Source organism: Danio rerio, chromosome 24 (genome assembly GCF_049306965.1).
Source record: "Danio rerio strain Tuebingen ecotype United States chromosome 24, GRCz12tu, whole genome shotgun sequence".
Lineage (NCBI taxonomy): Eukaryota > Metazoa > Chordata > Actinopteri > Cypriniformes > Danionidae > Danio > Danio rerio.
Genome location: NC_133199.1, coordinates 25,083,781 through 25,099,310, shown reverse-complemented (window position 1 = coordinate 25,099,310; position 15,530 = coordinate 25,083,781). Strand labels below are relative to the sequence as shown.

The 15,530-nt window shown below is 34.5% G+C and overlaps 1 protein-coding gene across 1 annotated transcript in view; it reads left to right on the top strand.

Annotated features, from left to right (window-relative positions):
• Positions 1 to 11,634, top strand: part of boc (BOC cell adhesion associated, oncogene regulated) — a gene marked incomplete at its 5' end in the record, with an annotated part of 51,725 nt that extends 40,091 nt beyond the window's left edge. The window contains 10 exon segments of the mRNA NM_001005393.1: positions 1,225 to 1,284; positions 1,539 to 1,748; positions 3,901 to 4,079; positions 4,174 to 4,273; positions 6,199 to 6,321; positions 6,436 to 6,618; positions 8,149 to 8,354; positions 8,618 to 8,706; positions 11,258 to 11,400; positions 11,489 to 11,634. Coding sequence (NP_001005393.1) covers positions 1,225 to 1,284; positions 1,539 to 1,748; positions 3,901 to 4,079; positions 4,174 to 4,273; positions 6,199 to 6,321; positions 6,436 to 6,618; positions 8,149 to 8,354; positions 8,618 to 8,706; positions 11,258 to 11,400; positions 11,489 to 11,622 — 1,427 coding nt within the window. The 3' untranslated portion in view covers positions 11,623 to 11,634.
• Between the last annotated feature and the right edge of the window lie 3,896 nt (positions 11,635 to 15,530).

The window sequence follows — 15,530 nt, the reverse complement described above, 5'->3', positions numbered from 1 at the left end:
AAAAATACTTTGGATTTCAATAGCTACCGGTTTCCAATATTCATTAAGTAGCTAATAATAGTTGTACAGGATAAATCTCTCTTGAAAATATACAGTTGAAGTCAGAATTATTAGCCTCTTCGATTTTTATTCTTCTTTTTTTAAAATATTTTCCAAATGATGTTTAACAGAGCAAGGGAGTTTACACAGTATGTCTGATAATATTTTTTTCTTCTCTAGAAAGTCTTATTTGTTTTATTTCGGCTAGAATAAAAGCAGTTCTAAATTTTTTATGAACCATTTTAGGGACAAAATTATTAGCTCCTCTAAGCTATATGTTTTTCTCGATAATCTACAGAACAAGCCACTGTTATACAATAACTTGCCTAATTCTCCTAACCTGCCTAGTTAACTTAATTAACCTAGTTAAGCCTTTAAATGTCACTTTAAGCTGTATAGAAGTGTCTTGAAAAATATCTAGTAAAATATTATTTACAGTCATCATGGCAAAGATAAAATAAATCAGTTATTAGAAATGAGTTATTAAAATTATTATGTTTAGAAATGTGTTGAAAAAATCTGCTCTCCGTTAAACAGAAATTGGGGGGAAAAATAAACAAGCGGTCTAATAATTTAGGGGGGCTAATAATTCTGAATTTAACTGTAGTTTAAATGTAACAACAATGAGATTCAATTAAAAAATCACCACATAATGTCATAATTAAACATCTAGAATTAGGGCTGCACAATAAATCGTTTCAGCATCGATATCGCAGTAATCACATCACAGAATATGAAATGTCCAGTTAAGTTTCAGTTAATACATCCCTTAGTAAATCTGATTGAGTTATAGCTATATTATATAGACTATACAATTGTAAGTGTATTTATACCATTTGTGTATAAGAAATGATAACATTTGCAGTTTTATCAAAGATTATTTGTGTTTAACTTTTATGCAGTGAAGACTATGCAGTGTTATTTATTAACATAAAAAATAAAATGCTGCCTGTTACATTTATGCTGATCTCAAGCAATATGAAATGATGAATTCTTTACAAATTGAGCTGTTTAAGTCATCTGCTGAAATTATATTCATGTCGCAATATGTATTGAAGTAAAATCATTTTTTCCAATATTGTGCAGCCCTAACAATTAAATATCAAGTTTTATTTTTAAAACATATTGTGAACATTTGTGTAGTAGTATGAAATAACGCTGATGTTTTTCCTCATTGTTCTGCAGGGCGAAGAGGGGGACCAATAGGACCTCCAAAAACACCAGTGGTGCAGCCTCGTCTCTCTCGTGAGTATACAATCCCTCCTTTAATGACAACAAAAGGACTATACTGCATTTATTTATACTTGCAATACACAATAACAAGTATTTTGGAACTATAAGATTACGTACTTGACAAGTGACGCTAACACTACTGTTCTCTTGATCTTTTACACTCCTAAATGAAGGATGATGACAGTAAGTGTGTGTGGTGTGTTAGTGAATGTGTGTGGTTTGCTGGTGTTTTGTTCTGTCATTGATCATCATTTTTGTGTCCGCAGCTCCAGAAGCTCCAGACAGACCCACAGTGTCGATGGCCACCGAGACCTCCGCTTATGTGACGTGGATCCCTCGAGGGAATCGCGGTTTCCCCATCCAGTCGTTCCGCGTGGAGCACAAGAAGCTGAGGAAGGGCAGTGGAGACTGGGAGGTGGCGGTAAACAACATCCCTCCGTCCCGACTCTCGGTGGAGGTCACCGGCCTGGAGAAAGGTCTGCTTCATATAATACCTGCTTATCAGTGTGTGTAGTGCTGGATCATGATGTTAGGATTGTCTCTTCTGAAGAAACATTGATCAATTTATTAATATTAAAATGTATATGAAGAGTTTAGATGCAAAAACCTCCTGTCCTGTCTAATAATTTCCTCTATAGTTTTCATTTTTCGCAAACTCCTATTTTTTTCAGTTATTTTACTTTAAAGGCAACGAAAATAACCTATTTTTTGCACTTAGAATAAAATTCCTGAAACTACACACAACAGCTTGAGAAAAATGCTAGTTTTAGATGAATTTCAAACGGCACTTTTGAGTTTTTGCATCTAAACTCTTCATGTGTAACTGAAACAATAATAAATCAATTATTGAAAAAATTCAACTGGTTTTATATTATAATGCATGTTATATAATTGGCTGATGCATATGGATTTAATGTGATGTAAAGGGATCAAATGGGTATATAGCGATCTAGGATTTTAATTTAAAAAACAAACAATTATCAACAAGGTAATATAGTGATCCAGGATCGTAATTTAAAAAGCAAAGAAACAATTCTCAATAAGGTGATATAGTGATCTAGAATTCTCATTTTATAACATGAATTTTTTGTCTTTTTTTTTTTTTTTTTTTTTTTTTTTTTACAAAAAATGCATCAATCAAAATAAATTAATTTGGGGGGGGGGGGGGGGTTGATACATTATTAAGAAAAAAAAAAAAGTTCTGAAGAATATTTAGGTGTTTACAGGATGTCTGCTGTTTAAACTTTCAAAAACGAATTCACTGAAATATGGTTATGTTAAGTTTTAGGTCATTTTAAATGAGTCTTAAAGCTACCCGGTCAATCAAACAACTAACAATTAACCTTCAATAAAAGTTACATTTATTTACCAACATGGTTTAATCATCTTCCTTACATTCTTACTATAATATTTGTTTAAAAGTTCTCTGTTTAGAGCTACCTCGTGGGGACACTGACCTGGACAGACTGCTGTGCGTCAATTGAGTTTATTTTAGTTTTTAAAACTATAGAAAAGTTATGCTGAAAAACATGTGCAAGTGATATCAGAATTATTAGCCCCCCTTTAATTTTTTTTCTTTTTTAAATATTTTACAAATGATGTTAAACAGACCAAGGAAATTTTCACAGTATGCTAATATTTTTTTCTTCTGAAAAAAGTCTTTTTTGTTTTATTTTGGCTAGTTTTAAAATTTGTTAACACCATTTTAAGGACAAAATTATTAGCCCCTTTAAGCTATATATTTTTCCAATAGTCTACAGAACAAACCATCGTTATACAGTAACTTGCCATATTACTCTAACCTGTCTAGTTAACCTAATTAACCTAGTTAAGCCTTTAAATGTCACTTTAAGCTCTATAGAAGTGTCTTGATAAATATCTAGTCAAATATTATTTACTGTCTTTATGGCACTAATGAAATAAATCAGGGATTAGAGATGAGTTTTTAAACTATGTTTAGAAATGTGTTTAAAAAAAAAATCTTCCCTCTGTTAAACAGAAATTGGGGAAAAAATAAACAGGGCGGCTAATAATTCAGGGGGGCTAATAATTCTGACTTTAGCTGTATGTATACAAGTAGAATTTGTGTATATTTGTATACAAGAAAAATATGTGGCTAAGAAATTACTAAATTAGAACTTTTTTAATGAGGCAAGTATAAATCTTTGCTACTGACCAGTAGAATTAATCCTTATTGTTTTTCCATGTATATTTCTGAAATTTCCTTCATAATAGTCTTAAAAAGATCTTTAAAAGTCTTAAATTTGACTTGCAGAAACCCTGTTTTTTTCCAACAGAAAAACAATTAAGAAATCACTCTGACATACAGTTATTTAAATGTAATTATTTAAATAAACTTGTGTTGAATAAGCAGCAAAATAAACCTTTCAGTTCAGATTAACATAAAATGTACAGTTAAAATAGGTATGTGTTAAATAGTTATATATAGTTACCTGTTAAATTAACATTTTATGCAGCAAAAAAACCTGTTATAAACACATTGGCCAGGCTCTTTACCTAAATTGTAAAAGTTACATATAATGATGTTCAGTTATGTTAGCATACTGAAACATGTATCGTTGTGATGATCTTTACCAACTTCCTAATATTTCCATTGTGTCTCCACAGGAACATCATACAAGTTTAGAGTTTTGGCTGTTAATGTGTTGGGAGCGAGTCCACCCAGCGCCCCCTCCAAAGCCTACACAGTGGTGGGCAGCGGGCCTCCAAACAGACGTCCCATTGACGGACCCTACATCACCTACAACGAAGCCATCAATGAGACCACAATCATCCTCAAATGGACGGTAAGCACTTTTTCACTAAACTCTTTCATATGGTCAAATACTTGTCATCATAATGGGATTATCCAAATAAAACACGTCTCTGTTTTCTCTACAGTACACTCCACTCAATAACACCCCCATTTATGGATTCTACATCTTCTACCGACCCACCGATAGTGACAACGACAGCGACTACAAAAAAGATGTGGTGGAAGGTCAGTCTTGTTTATCTCTCTTGCCTTCTTTTGTTTTTGTGTGTGTGTGTGTTTGTGTGTGTGTGCGTGTGTGTATGTCTGCGTGTGATCCTTTTAGCTGTTAATGGAATACATGCACAGCAAGTGTTTTTTAGCCATCGATGGACTTCCAGTGAAAGATTAATGTGACTATTTTCCAATAGGTTCCTTTTACAGCTTTGATGTTGTAATAAAATAAAATACAATCAGTTAAATAGACTTAAGCATTCATTTAGTTAAACAAGATGAAAGACTGTGTAAACGCTAGTGCTATCAGTAGCAGCAGGTTAGCGCAGAAACTTCTTTGAAAATGCTGAGGTAAAATAAATTTAAGACATGACCGGGGGGAAATGGAATTTAATGCAGGGCTTCTTGTCCAATCTGAGACCCACTTTATATGGTATATCTATCAGGCAGTGAAGATCGCTTTTAAAACAAACCAGATTTTAAACAATTAAACAGATTTTAAACAGATTTTTGCGATTTTGTAATAGAAATACTTCACTGGAAGCGCTTGGACTGGCTGACTGACAAAAGTCCATGTCCATATTCAGCATTTAAGAAACACAAATTTTGGCAAAAAATTGTAATATTTGACACTCATGTGTTTTTTCATAAATCTATTTTACATTTCGTACAAAAAGCACCCAAGATCTTCAGGACTAAAATTGGCACACTAAATCTAGAATATTTCATAACAGCACCATTTAAGCTTATTTTTAGGTACTAAAATTGACTTTGTTAAATGTGAAACTGCAAAACTGCACAATAAAAAACAATTCCTCAAAATTAAACTTGTTTTTCATCATGGAGAGTGTAATAATCACCCTGAAAACCTACTTAGCCTTTAGTATATAAAAAAATAATGCATGTTTTAATCAGAACTACAGAAGCGTTATCTAAACGCTGACTTAATATCCTTAAGATGCATTATTTGTTTGATGTTATCATCAAGCCTGATACTGGCAAAGAAATCAGTCAGTGAAAACAGAAGAAATATTAAAATATGAAACCTTTTTCGTAAATTTGTTTTGACATGTTTGACCTCTATAGCAGTGTTTCCCAACCCTGTTCCTGTATGCACACTAACTGTGTGTATGCCTTTTTAGAGCCTTTCATTTCAGGTTTTGGAGTCTCCTCCAATGTTCTGATGAGTTGATTGAGGTGTGTTTGATTAGAGAGAGGTTGAAAATGTGTGCTGTTGGTGTGCCTCACTGCTCTATAGACTGAATTTTAAAGGGCACCTATAATGAAAATCATCTTTTGTTTCCTTTTGTGGGTATATATAACGTCTCCACAGTAATATTGGAGTGATATAAAGACAATAAGTCTCTTTTAAAACAATTATTTCATGACATTAAAATAGGATCCAGATCCCTCCTATTTTAAGGCCCACCTCAACATGCGTAGGAGTGCGGTTTCCCCGCCCACCGGATGGATAGACCGACACGTATTAACATGTCTCAGTAGTAACGCGTATAATAAAATCAACAAGACAGGACATGCGCAAAGCAACCGGGATTACAGGATGTGTTCAGCTCTCTGTGGTCATCAATCACCATCAAATGTGATCAAGAATGAGTTTTACAAGTTTAAAATGTTTTTGAAAATTGCATGTTTGTAATAAAGTAAATTAAAGATCACCACAGCCGCTTGTCAGTACAATTATAAAAAGAAGATGCTTTAATCTCGGTTTGTGGATGTTACATCAGGTTTATTTTGTACATTAACACGACAGATGTCCATAGAGCAGTGGATATTAACCTGTATCCTGTCACATTTCCCATGCAAAAACAGTGCAAAGTTAAACATTCGCGTAAAATAAGTGCCCTTTTAAAAAAAAAGATCTGTTTTCAAATTTCAATCTTAAAGGAATGTAAAACATAATGTCTTTGTGCTCTTTTTAGGTGACCGATATTGGCACTCCATCACAGACCTACAACCCGAAACAGCTTATGACATTAAGATGCAGTGTTTCAATGAAGGAGGAGAGAGCGAGTTCGGCAATGTCGTCATTTTAGAAACTAAAGGTTTGTTTGCTTTTCCTCTTCCTCACTTTGTGAACCGAACCTCAGCCAATGTCCAGCACAGAGCTCTCTTCTGAACATCTTCTGAAGTGTGTGAACATCTGTCTGTATTTTCAGCTCGCCCTCACCAGAGGACCACTCCCCCGGAGACTGCATCATCCAGACCCGAGCATCCAGGAAACCCTGTTCCCCGGCCTGGAGATCTGCCTTACCTCATAGTGGGTGTTGTGCTCGGAGCGTTCGTTTTCATCATCGTGGCATTCATCCCAATCTGCCTGTGGAGAGTCTGGGCTAAACAAAGTAAGTACAGCTTCATGTTTACTCAACTATTTTTATTATTAAAGTTATAAGTTGCTGCAGTCTTTTCCGTTCTATTGTGCGTAACTTCTCCGATAGGGCTGCACGATATTGGGAAAATCGAACAATGCAATATTTTGTTATTGTTTGATTTATGTATTCTGATATGAATACAATTTTAATATATGACTTAAATATTTATTTGGAAAGAATTGGTCATTTTAATTGATTGATAAGGATGATTCTGTAGCGGAGGGCATCTGCATAAAACAACATCAAGCACAGATGAATTCAATAAAAACAGAGACAAATTAAATAAACAGTGTTTTATCCTTTTATGAGAATTAAATAATTAAATGTAAAAATACTACATAGTCTTTGTTGTATAAACAATTCAATAAAATTAATTGTTATTAAAGTTACAAACAGTACAATTTCTTATGCCTGAATGCTTTTAAAATCTTATACAGTCACAGACCTAAAAAAACACTTGTAAATGGTCAATTCTAATTCATATTCTGTGATGTGACTATTGTGAATGATCACATTGCGATATCGATACTGAAAATGATCTATTTTGCAGCCCCATTCTCCAATTAGAAAAAAAATAGGGAGTTTGCCTTTATTTTATCCATCAAAATTTGGATTTAGGCGTGTGTTATATTTATGGCATATGATATATGAACATTTATAATTGTTGTTTTATCAATGTGCTTGCTGAAATTGTCAAATATTTGACTTAGTAATTACACTTAATGTGTGATGATGAATATCAACACAAGAAAGATCCCAAATGTGCTGTAGAGATTTGATCATTTTACAGCTATTTTTAATGTCGTATTTATATTTTATTTATTGGTCAATTATCATAATTCTATATATATTGAGACATTATTTAATGGTATCTTTTTTTGTTGTCAGTTTCACACACCCGTTTATTTGTTAGTTCCACAATTTCTACATCAAATATAATGTAAACACTTTATTTTATGTAATGCTTAAAATGTTATGTAAATCTTGCAGTACTGTAAATAATAATAGCGATATAAAAATGTGATTCTCAATAGAAGAAATATTGGTCAGTCGGTGCAATAGCCCAGTGGTTAGAGCGCCGACATATATCGCAACATCACATCGCAACATTTCCGATCCTGTCCCATCCCACCCTCTCTCTTTTTTACTTATTGTCATTCTACAGTTCTGTCAAATATAGGCAAAATGGCCTATAATTCTTAAAAAATATATGAATAATAATGGTCAGTTCTTATTTACAAAATCCGATGAAAACCAAGTGTTTTTAGTTGTCAGACCTAATTGGATGATTGTTGTTTTCTATTGGTAGATCTCATAAGTGACAGGTTCTCACTAATAAATGCATTATCAAGCTAGAGGTGTCTTTGTAAGGAGAGGAAGATGCTTTGATTTAAATATTACAGCAGCTAATTATTATTTTTATTTAAATCACAGATACTCACAGGACTAATTAAACTAAATGTTGACGTATTAAACTGAATGTTTTTTTTGTATTTTCAGAACAAACATTAGACATGCGCTTTCCAACTCTGGCCGCTACGGTTTCTCCATGCCAGTATACCATGGTCCCGCTGCAGGGATTGGCTCTGGGTCGGGCCTGTCCTGTAGACCCTCATCTGAGCCCGTCCCACACCGTATACGCTCCTAAAGCAGAATACATTCCCAATGGAAAACATGCCGCTCAGCGCCTGCCACCTGGACACCAGGTATGACCACACACCAGCTTGACCAACAAACAAACAGTTCATCCAAAACTGAGAGTTTACTCACCCTCTAGTGGTTGCAAACATTTCTGAGTTAACTTGAAGAATGTTGAAAAATGGTAGCCATTGACTTCCATAGTAAGAATAAGAAATACTATAGAGGTCAGTGGTTTCCAACATTCTTCAAAATATCTTCTTTTGTGTTCAACATAATAGGTATTAAACAACAGTGAATGTTATTGTTGAATCTTCTCTATGTCTAACAGGAGGATCCCAACTATGAGCTGGAGTGTGATGCTCTGCTGCCTCAGAACCTTCCCAATCAGCAACAAAACATTCACAATTACTGTAACGGGTAAGGGCTTTTTATTTTGTTATAATTAAGAACAGTCCACTTATAAGTGCCAGTATTACTTTTAAACGTTGATTTATGTTATTGTGATACTGAAGCGATTGTGTCTTTTTATCTGTATAGTCTGAAAAATCCATTAAGGAAATAAGATAGCAGTTGACAGTAAAGATTTTTGCATCAATTGTGACGTTATCAAAAAATAAGCATCGCTATTCTCTCTAGTATTGATACATTTATAACAGCAGATGGCGCTGTATGTTTACAAACAGCCATACTCTGCTTGAATCCCTATTGCTTAGTTACTATTCATCTTGAACCTAAAAATAATAATTAATAAAGTTGGGAGAGGTTTGAGCAAATTACAAGTGTTCATAGTGAGCTGTGTTTACAATGATGTCATGACATTAAAGCCAACTTACATGACTCGGCAGAACCCACAAGCTGTGTTAATTGTGAGCCTTTGAGTTCAGTTAAAAAGGAGTCTAGAGCGCCATCTGCTGTTAAATCTAAACTCAGAATTGATTCAAGAGAGAAAAGAAATGCATTTTAAAAGTCTGTATTTTGATTTTTCATCAACAGTAAAGAATGTGAGCATGTGCTAAACTACAGCCTTAATGGAAATGCATGCTGTTTTTGTCTGACAAATATGCAAACAAGGATTATTTGACCGTTGGATTTTGATTGTTTGTAAATGTGTCACATTAGGGACATAAAAGAGGTTGTGAGTAATGAGGCACTAAAATTAAAGTTATGGGCCAAAACCACAAATTCACAATGAACTTGGATGAAAAATGAAATCAGAAATGACTTCTTTTATTGTAGGGCTGGGTGATTAATCGAAAAGTAATCAATATTCAGAACTTATAATCAATCAAATTTTGTTAGGTCAATTTTTTCAATTACGTACCCCAACCGCGTGTGGGGTTACGTGACCCTGGTCTGTTTACACTTCTGCATCAAGCGCAGCGTATGGTCTGGGCTGGCACAGCCTTCATGCATTTGCATACCCCTTGCTGTGACTGACGCCGAAGCTGACCTCTCAAATAATGTAACTACATGTTGTGATGACATATAGCTCAAGCTCTGTGATTGGTCAGCTTGGTAATGTTGACAAGTGTGGAGAGGGCAAAAAAATGTAAATACATAAATAAAATAATCGTTCATCAATCGTAATGGAGATAAAATGTTGAATTAATCAAGATCATCAATCATGTTGATTGTATTATTATTATTATTAGACTGTTTAATTTGATGAAAATGATTTTTCCAATTGTTTAAGATAATATAATTTAATATCAGTTCATATAACAACAGCAACAATTCTTTTGAGTGACATTAATATTTGATTGAGCTTTCAGTTCTTTCAACAGTCAAATTGAACTGCTTTACAGGTTTACAAATAGCAAAGCAGGAATGAAGTATTAAACCTACCTTCATGAGATATTTTAATTAGTGGTGGGTCGTTATCGGCGTTAACATGCAGCATTAACACAAGACTAATATCGCATGAAAAAAAATATCGCTATTAATCTATTCTCAAAGTTGGGTTGGGTCTTGCATGACGGTAATTGTTTGATCGCTTATTGAACTTCATTTATTTTCATCTCCATTTATCATAGTAGAACAGTTTCTCAAGCAGTTTGTGATGCATTTTGGAAACAGGTGATCTACAGGAGGTCTAAAGCAGCTCACACACCGGATGCGCCACTCGACGCCGTGACACGGTGCGCACATAACAGTTAAAAGTATCGCACACTAGATGCGCACATTCGCATGATATTTACCATGAAACTAATCAGATGGCTCTCTGTGGCGTGGCAGAAATATGAACAGTGTCCTGAGTCGTGGCTGGTCACCGCGGACTTCCGGCGCCAGTGTGTATACATAGAAACCTATGTTTAGAATTTTGAAATGCATGGCGCTGTGTGGCGGAGCGGCGCTTCTGGTGTGCGACCTGCTTAATGCGCCACCTGACTTACATTAGGTCATTATTTGGGCAGCACACATATTCTGAATGACTTCGGCAGAATCCAAATGAGCCATTTTAATCTAGATTCATTTCAAGATTACTGTAAGATGAATCTAGATTTAAAAAATAAATCTATGCCCACCTGTAATTCTAATGGAAAATACATGGATAATGTCAGCCAGTATTTCTTCCAGGATCTTTTTATTTTATTTCACTTTCAGCCAAAAATTGGTTTTGCCCTTTGGGCTTAAAATCGTTCAGTGTCCCCCTCATTAATCCCCATCATCTGAACATTCTGCCATCATTTACTCCCACTTCACTTGTTCCAAACCAGTTTGAGTTTCCTTCTACTCACTAAAAAAAGATCTACTGAAGAATGTTGGACAGTCATTGACTTTCATAATATTTTTAGTTCCTGGTATGGATGCCAATGGCTGCTTTCCCCACCAACATTCCTCAGGTTATCTTGCTGAGGAAAGAACTTCTTAAAGGTTTTGAGTGTGAGTTAATGGTCAGGGAAATGTACATGTTTAGGTGAAGAAACCCCAGAACTGAATTTAAACTGTGTTTTTGTGCTGTTCTCAGGGTTCCTGGCTGTCCTGAAGAGGGGTTCTGTGTGTCTGATGATTCTCCTCTGCGGCTCTTCAGTCTGTCAGACGCTCCACTGCAGTCTCAGGACGACCACTCGCTCAACGAATGCATTCACACAGAAGAAGAGCTCACTGCCGGTGCGTTCACTTCTGCTTTATGCATCAAGACAAATGAACTGCAGTTTGAAATCCAACTGTAATCAATAAATGTTTATTCTTCCCACAGATTTAACCCTGTTATCAATAGCCGAGGCCAGCATAAACCGGCTACTCCAACAAGCTGAGCCACAACAAGAGGGAACAACTGAGAACACAAAGCAGCTTGAGGAACAAGGGACACATGATCCAGAAGATGGATGAAACAAGAATACTACAACAAAAAGGAGGATTAAAAAAGAGAAACTATTTATTTTTGTATAACAGAGGCTGTATTTATATATTTATGTATTTGTACATATATTTTTTTTAGAATGTGTGTGTATATACAGGTTGTTTATATCAGATGATTTACGTATTTTGGTATGATTGTCTGTTACCATCTGGACTTTTTACTTTTTAATATAAGCATGCTGTATAAATGATCCTCATGTGAGAAAAAGGAACAACCAGACACCTCAACAGCGTACATACAGTATCTGAAATAAGCTGTAGATTTTCCACTGGTAAGCGTTTGCTGATCTTTGAAGTACAGCTGGTGGGAAATGGAATGCTTGAAGGGCATTATGATAGTAATGATCCATTCAGTAGGAATGTACCAATGGGGACGACGTTGCATCCAAAACAAAAAAAAGACATAATCTAGTATGTGTACGCCCTATATGCACAGTATGTTGTATCCAAGTACATTTAAGGGCTTTATGCTACTGTGAGGATTAAACACACAATGAATAAAACGGTTGAGAACTTTTTTTTGATTGTAACTTTGTTCCAGATGCTTTGTCGGTACAGTGTTTTACAGCTTTGTACATATGTTACTAAGATTTATCTATTTTCATCATCATTAACATAAATGTTAACAAATATATGCAAAGTATATGCATTCTGTGTGTAGTAATATTCATTATCAGAGAGAGAGAGAGAGAGAGAGAGACCATATATTGTAGGTATTTATATATTTTGCTGTAGTCTGGATGTGAACTCTTCAAAAAAAACAACAACAGAAAAAAAAAACATGCTGATCATGCTGATGTTGACAAATATTTGAAACTGGTTTGTAGTCCACTTTTAGTTGTACTTTTACTTTTGGAAACTTGCAGTTCTCTTTCATCAGTGTTAGCTTTTTCCCAGTTGTTATGACAACAAGAAACATGAAGGAAACGATCAGTCTCTGACATATTCCCCAAGTGTAGCTGCATGGTTACATGGATTGAGCACTATTGCCTGTAAATAAAGCTAAAGAAATCAGATTATACCGTTGTCATCTTTTGTTTGTCCAAACTACTAATACGCTTCATACACATTTTTACTACTAAAATTCCATGACTTTTCCAAGACTTTCAAGTAAATATTCATGACCTAATGTTTCATGGTCTACACATGCGTGGTAAAATAAAAACAATGCGTTCAAATTTATTACAGCATCTCGTAAAACATACAACAATCTATTTAGTTTCAAATTATATCTATGTAAAATTGATTTAGATGCTAATGCCGAGTTCAGAAATCGCCGACAAATGCCTGAAATCACAGGCAAATCGGTGCTCGTGCACGTGAGTAACAATCACAATGTGAACTATCATCTCATGCCTAGATCAGACTGCGTGATTTTCATAGTCGTGTCACAGATGTTTCAAACTGCATGACTATCTGGGCTAGCGTTTCGTCGCTGCTGTGTTAACACTGCAAAATAGATCGGCGACAGGGACTTTCACGTTGCATGACTTTACAATACAAAGAATCGCCAACTTCGTCCAAACTACTTTTCACAGCCAAAAACACGTAGTATATCTTTTGTTATTAACTACATAATGAGAAAGAAGCTTTTAATGGGGTAGAAAATGTACATATTTGCTCACCTGGGTTTAAAGAGAATTAGCCATTTCTCCTTAACTTAAGTTAATAACAAACTAATTTCTTTCTGTATGAAACGTCAAACAGACACAGGTGCTCCTAAATCCTGTCAAACCGACACTAGTTTTTCGTCCTGAGCGCTTTTAACTTCTCCCCCAGCCTCCCGCTGGCCTGCATGTATACACACACACACACACACACACACAATTGGCTGCTGCTCTCTCATTGGCTTCAGGCGATCGCTGATGTTATTTTCAGTCAAAATTCATTTCACACGGCATGATTTGAATCGCCGACAGCTCCAGATATTTAGCACGTCAAATATCTCACAGGCATCGGCGACTAATCAGCGATTGTCTCAGATGGCGTCTTTGATATCATGCTGTGTGATTGTCACTCACGTGCACGAGCAGCGATTTGCCTGTAATTTCAGGCATTTGTCGGCGATATCTCAAAACCTGTCGGCGAGTCAAAATCGGGGCTAAAATCACGCAGTCTGAACTAGGCATAAGAGAATCGCCGATGAATCGCTGATTTAAATCATGCCGTGTGAATGTGATCTCATTGAAAATAACATCGGTGATTACCTACAGCCAGCGAGCAGCATTCACTATTGTGTACCAGCAGGAATGTTAAATTGAATTATTGACAGTTGTAATTGAATAGATCTGCATTTTTATATGCCGTAAGAATTGTTTTTTGATTTTAAATTTGAACATCTGAAATTTAAGACAACTGAAATTTTTAAACATGATTTTTTTTAGTAGATGCATTTACAAAATTTTCCGTACATTTCAAAATATCATTTTTGACTAAAACCAAACCAAAATGTCCAGTGGGTGGCGCCAAATCTCTCTCTGTCACTGAATTTTTCATTCAGATTCATTTGAATCGGCTCATTAATTTATAAATTAATTAAGTGACTTTATGAATGAGTCGCTCAGAGATTTCTTGTTAGCCTCATTTGTTAGGTGCTTAAACTTTATTTAAATGGTAACAACATACGAGGTGTTAAGTCTATATTGTTGTGAATAGAGTAGCTATTTGAGTTTTCAACATGTTTGTTTTATTTACGTTAACCCGAAACCAAAATCAGCCCTTCCCTATTCTTAAAGATAAAATACATGAGTTAAATTTTACATTAGACTATATGTAGATAAATAAAATAACATTTATTTTGACCAATTTCCAGATGCCCCCAAACTCGTAATTCACATCCTGTAATTCGTCCAAAACCATGAATCAAGTAGGTGAGTGATTCCTAGTTGCACTTTTCGGTGATCGTCTAGTCTTCCCCCTTGATCACTCCCGACCTACTTTCTGCAGAATCTGAATTTCACGATCTGAATTTCTGGTTTTGAATTTTAGAATATTGAATTTGATGTTTTGTATTTCTTCATCTTGAAAACCTGAAACTGTATTCTTACAAACGCAATATCTGCAGTTGATGAATTCAGAACACGAAATCTGAAGAAAAACGTCTATAAATACGTCAACATTTATAGAAATACGTCTATAAAATCATCCTTGAAAAATTCAGTTTTCTTTCATTTCAAATGTTCACTACTCAAATTCTGAAATTCAAAACAATTTTTAATGCTAAAAAAATGCAGATTTATTAAATTACAATTGTCAATAATTCAAATGACCGCAATTCAAATTCAGATTGTCTTTGCATATCATTAGCTCCATACATAATTTGTAAAAAAAAATATGTATATATATATATATATATATATATATATATATATATATATATATATATATATATATATATATATATATATATATATATATATATATATATTTACATAATTAAATAATTAATTACATAAATATTCAAAAATATATATCTGTTGGCTTCTGGTCCAAATTGATTGAGTATAACTTCTATACAAACTAATGCTTTTCTGTTATAAAACCTTAAGCTTCTTGACTTCTTAAAAAATATTATGTCTACTCCCCCTTACTTCTGTAAAGAGTTTTTGTATGAATAGAAGATAACGTAAAGGGATATATTGCTCTGGTATTAACATGAGGAACTGTATAATTGTTTTTGGTTTTCATTCCCTGGGAATTAGGGAATTTAATTTGGATTAATTGCTTGACAAAATGTCTAACAGCTATTGTGAATTGTAACTCTTTGCAATAAAAAAGTATAAACTTAACCTAATTGATTTTATTAAGATGGATTGTAGGTGATTGGATGGATGTCGGCCTGATCGGGTAGCTTTACTTGGACAGAGGAAAATTAGGAT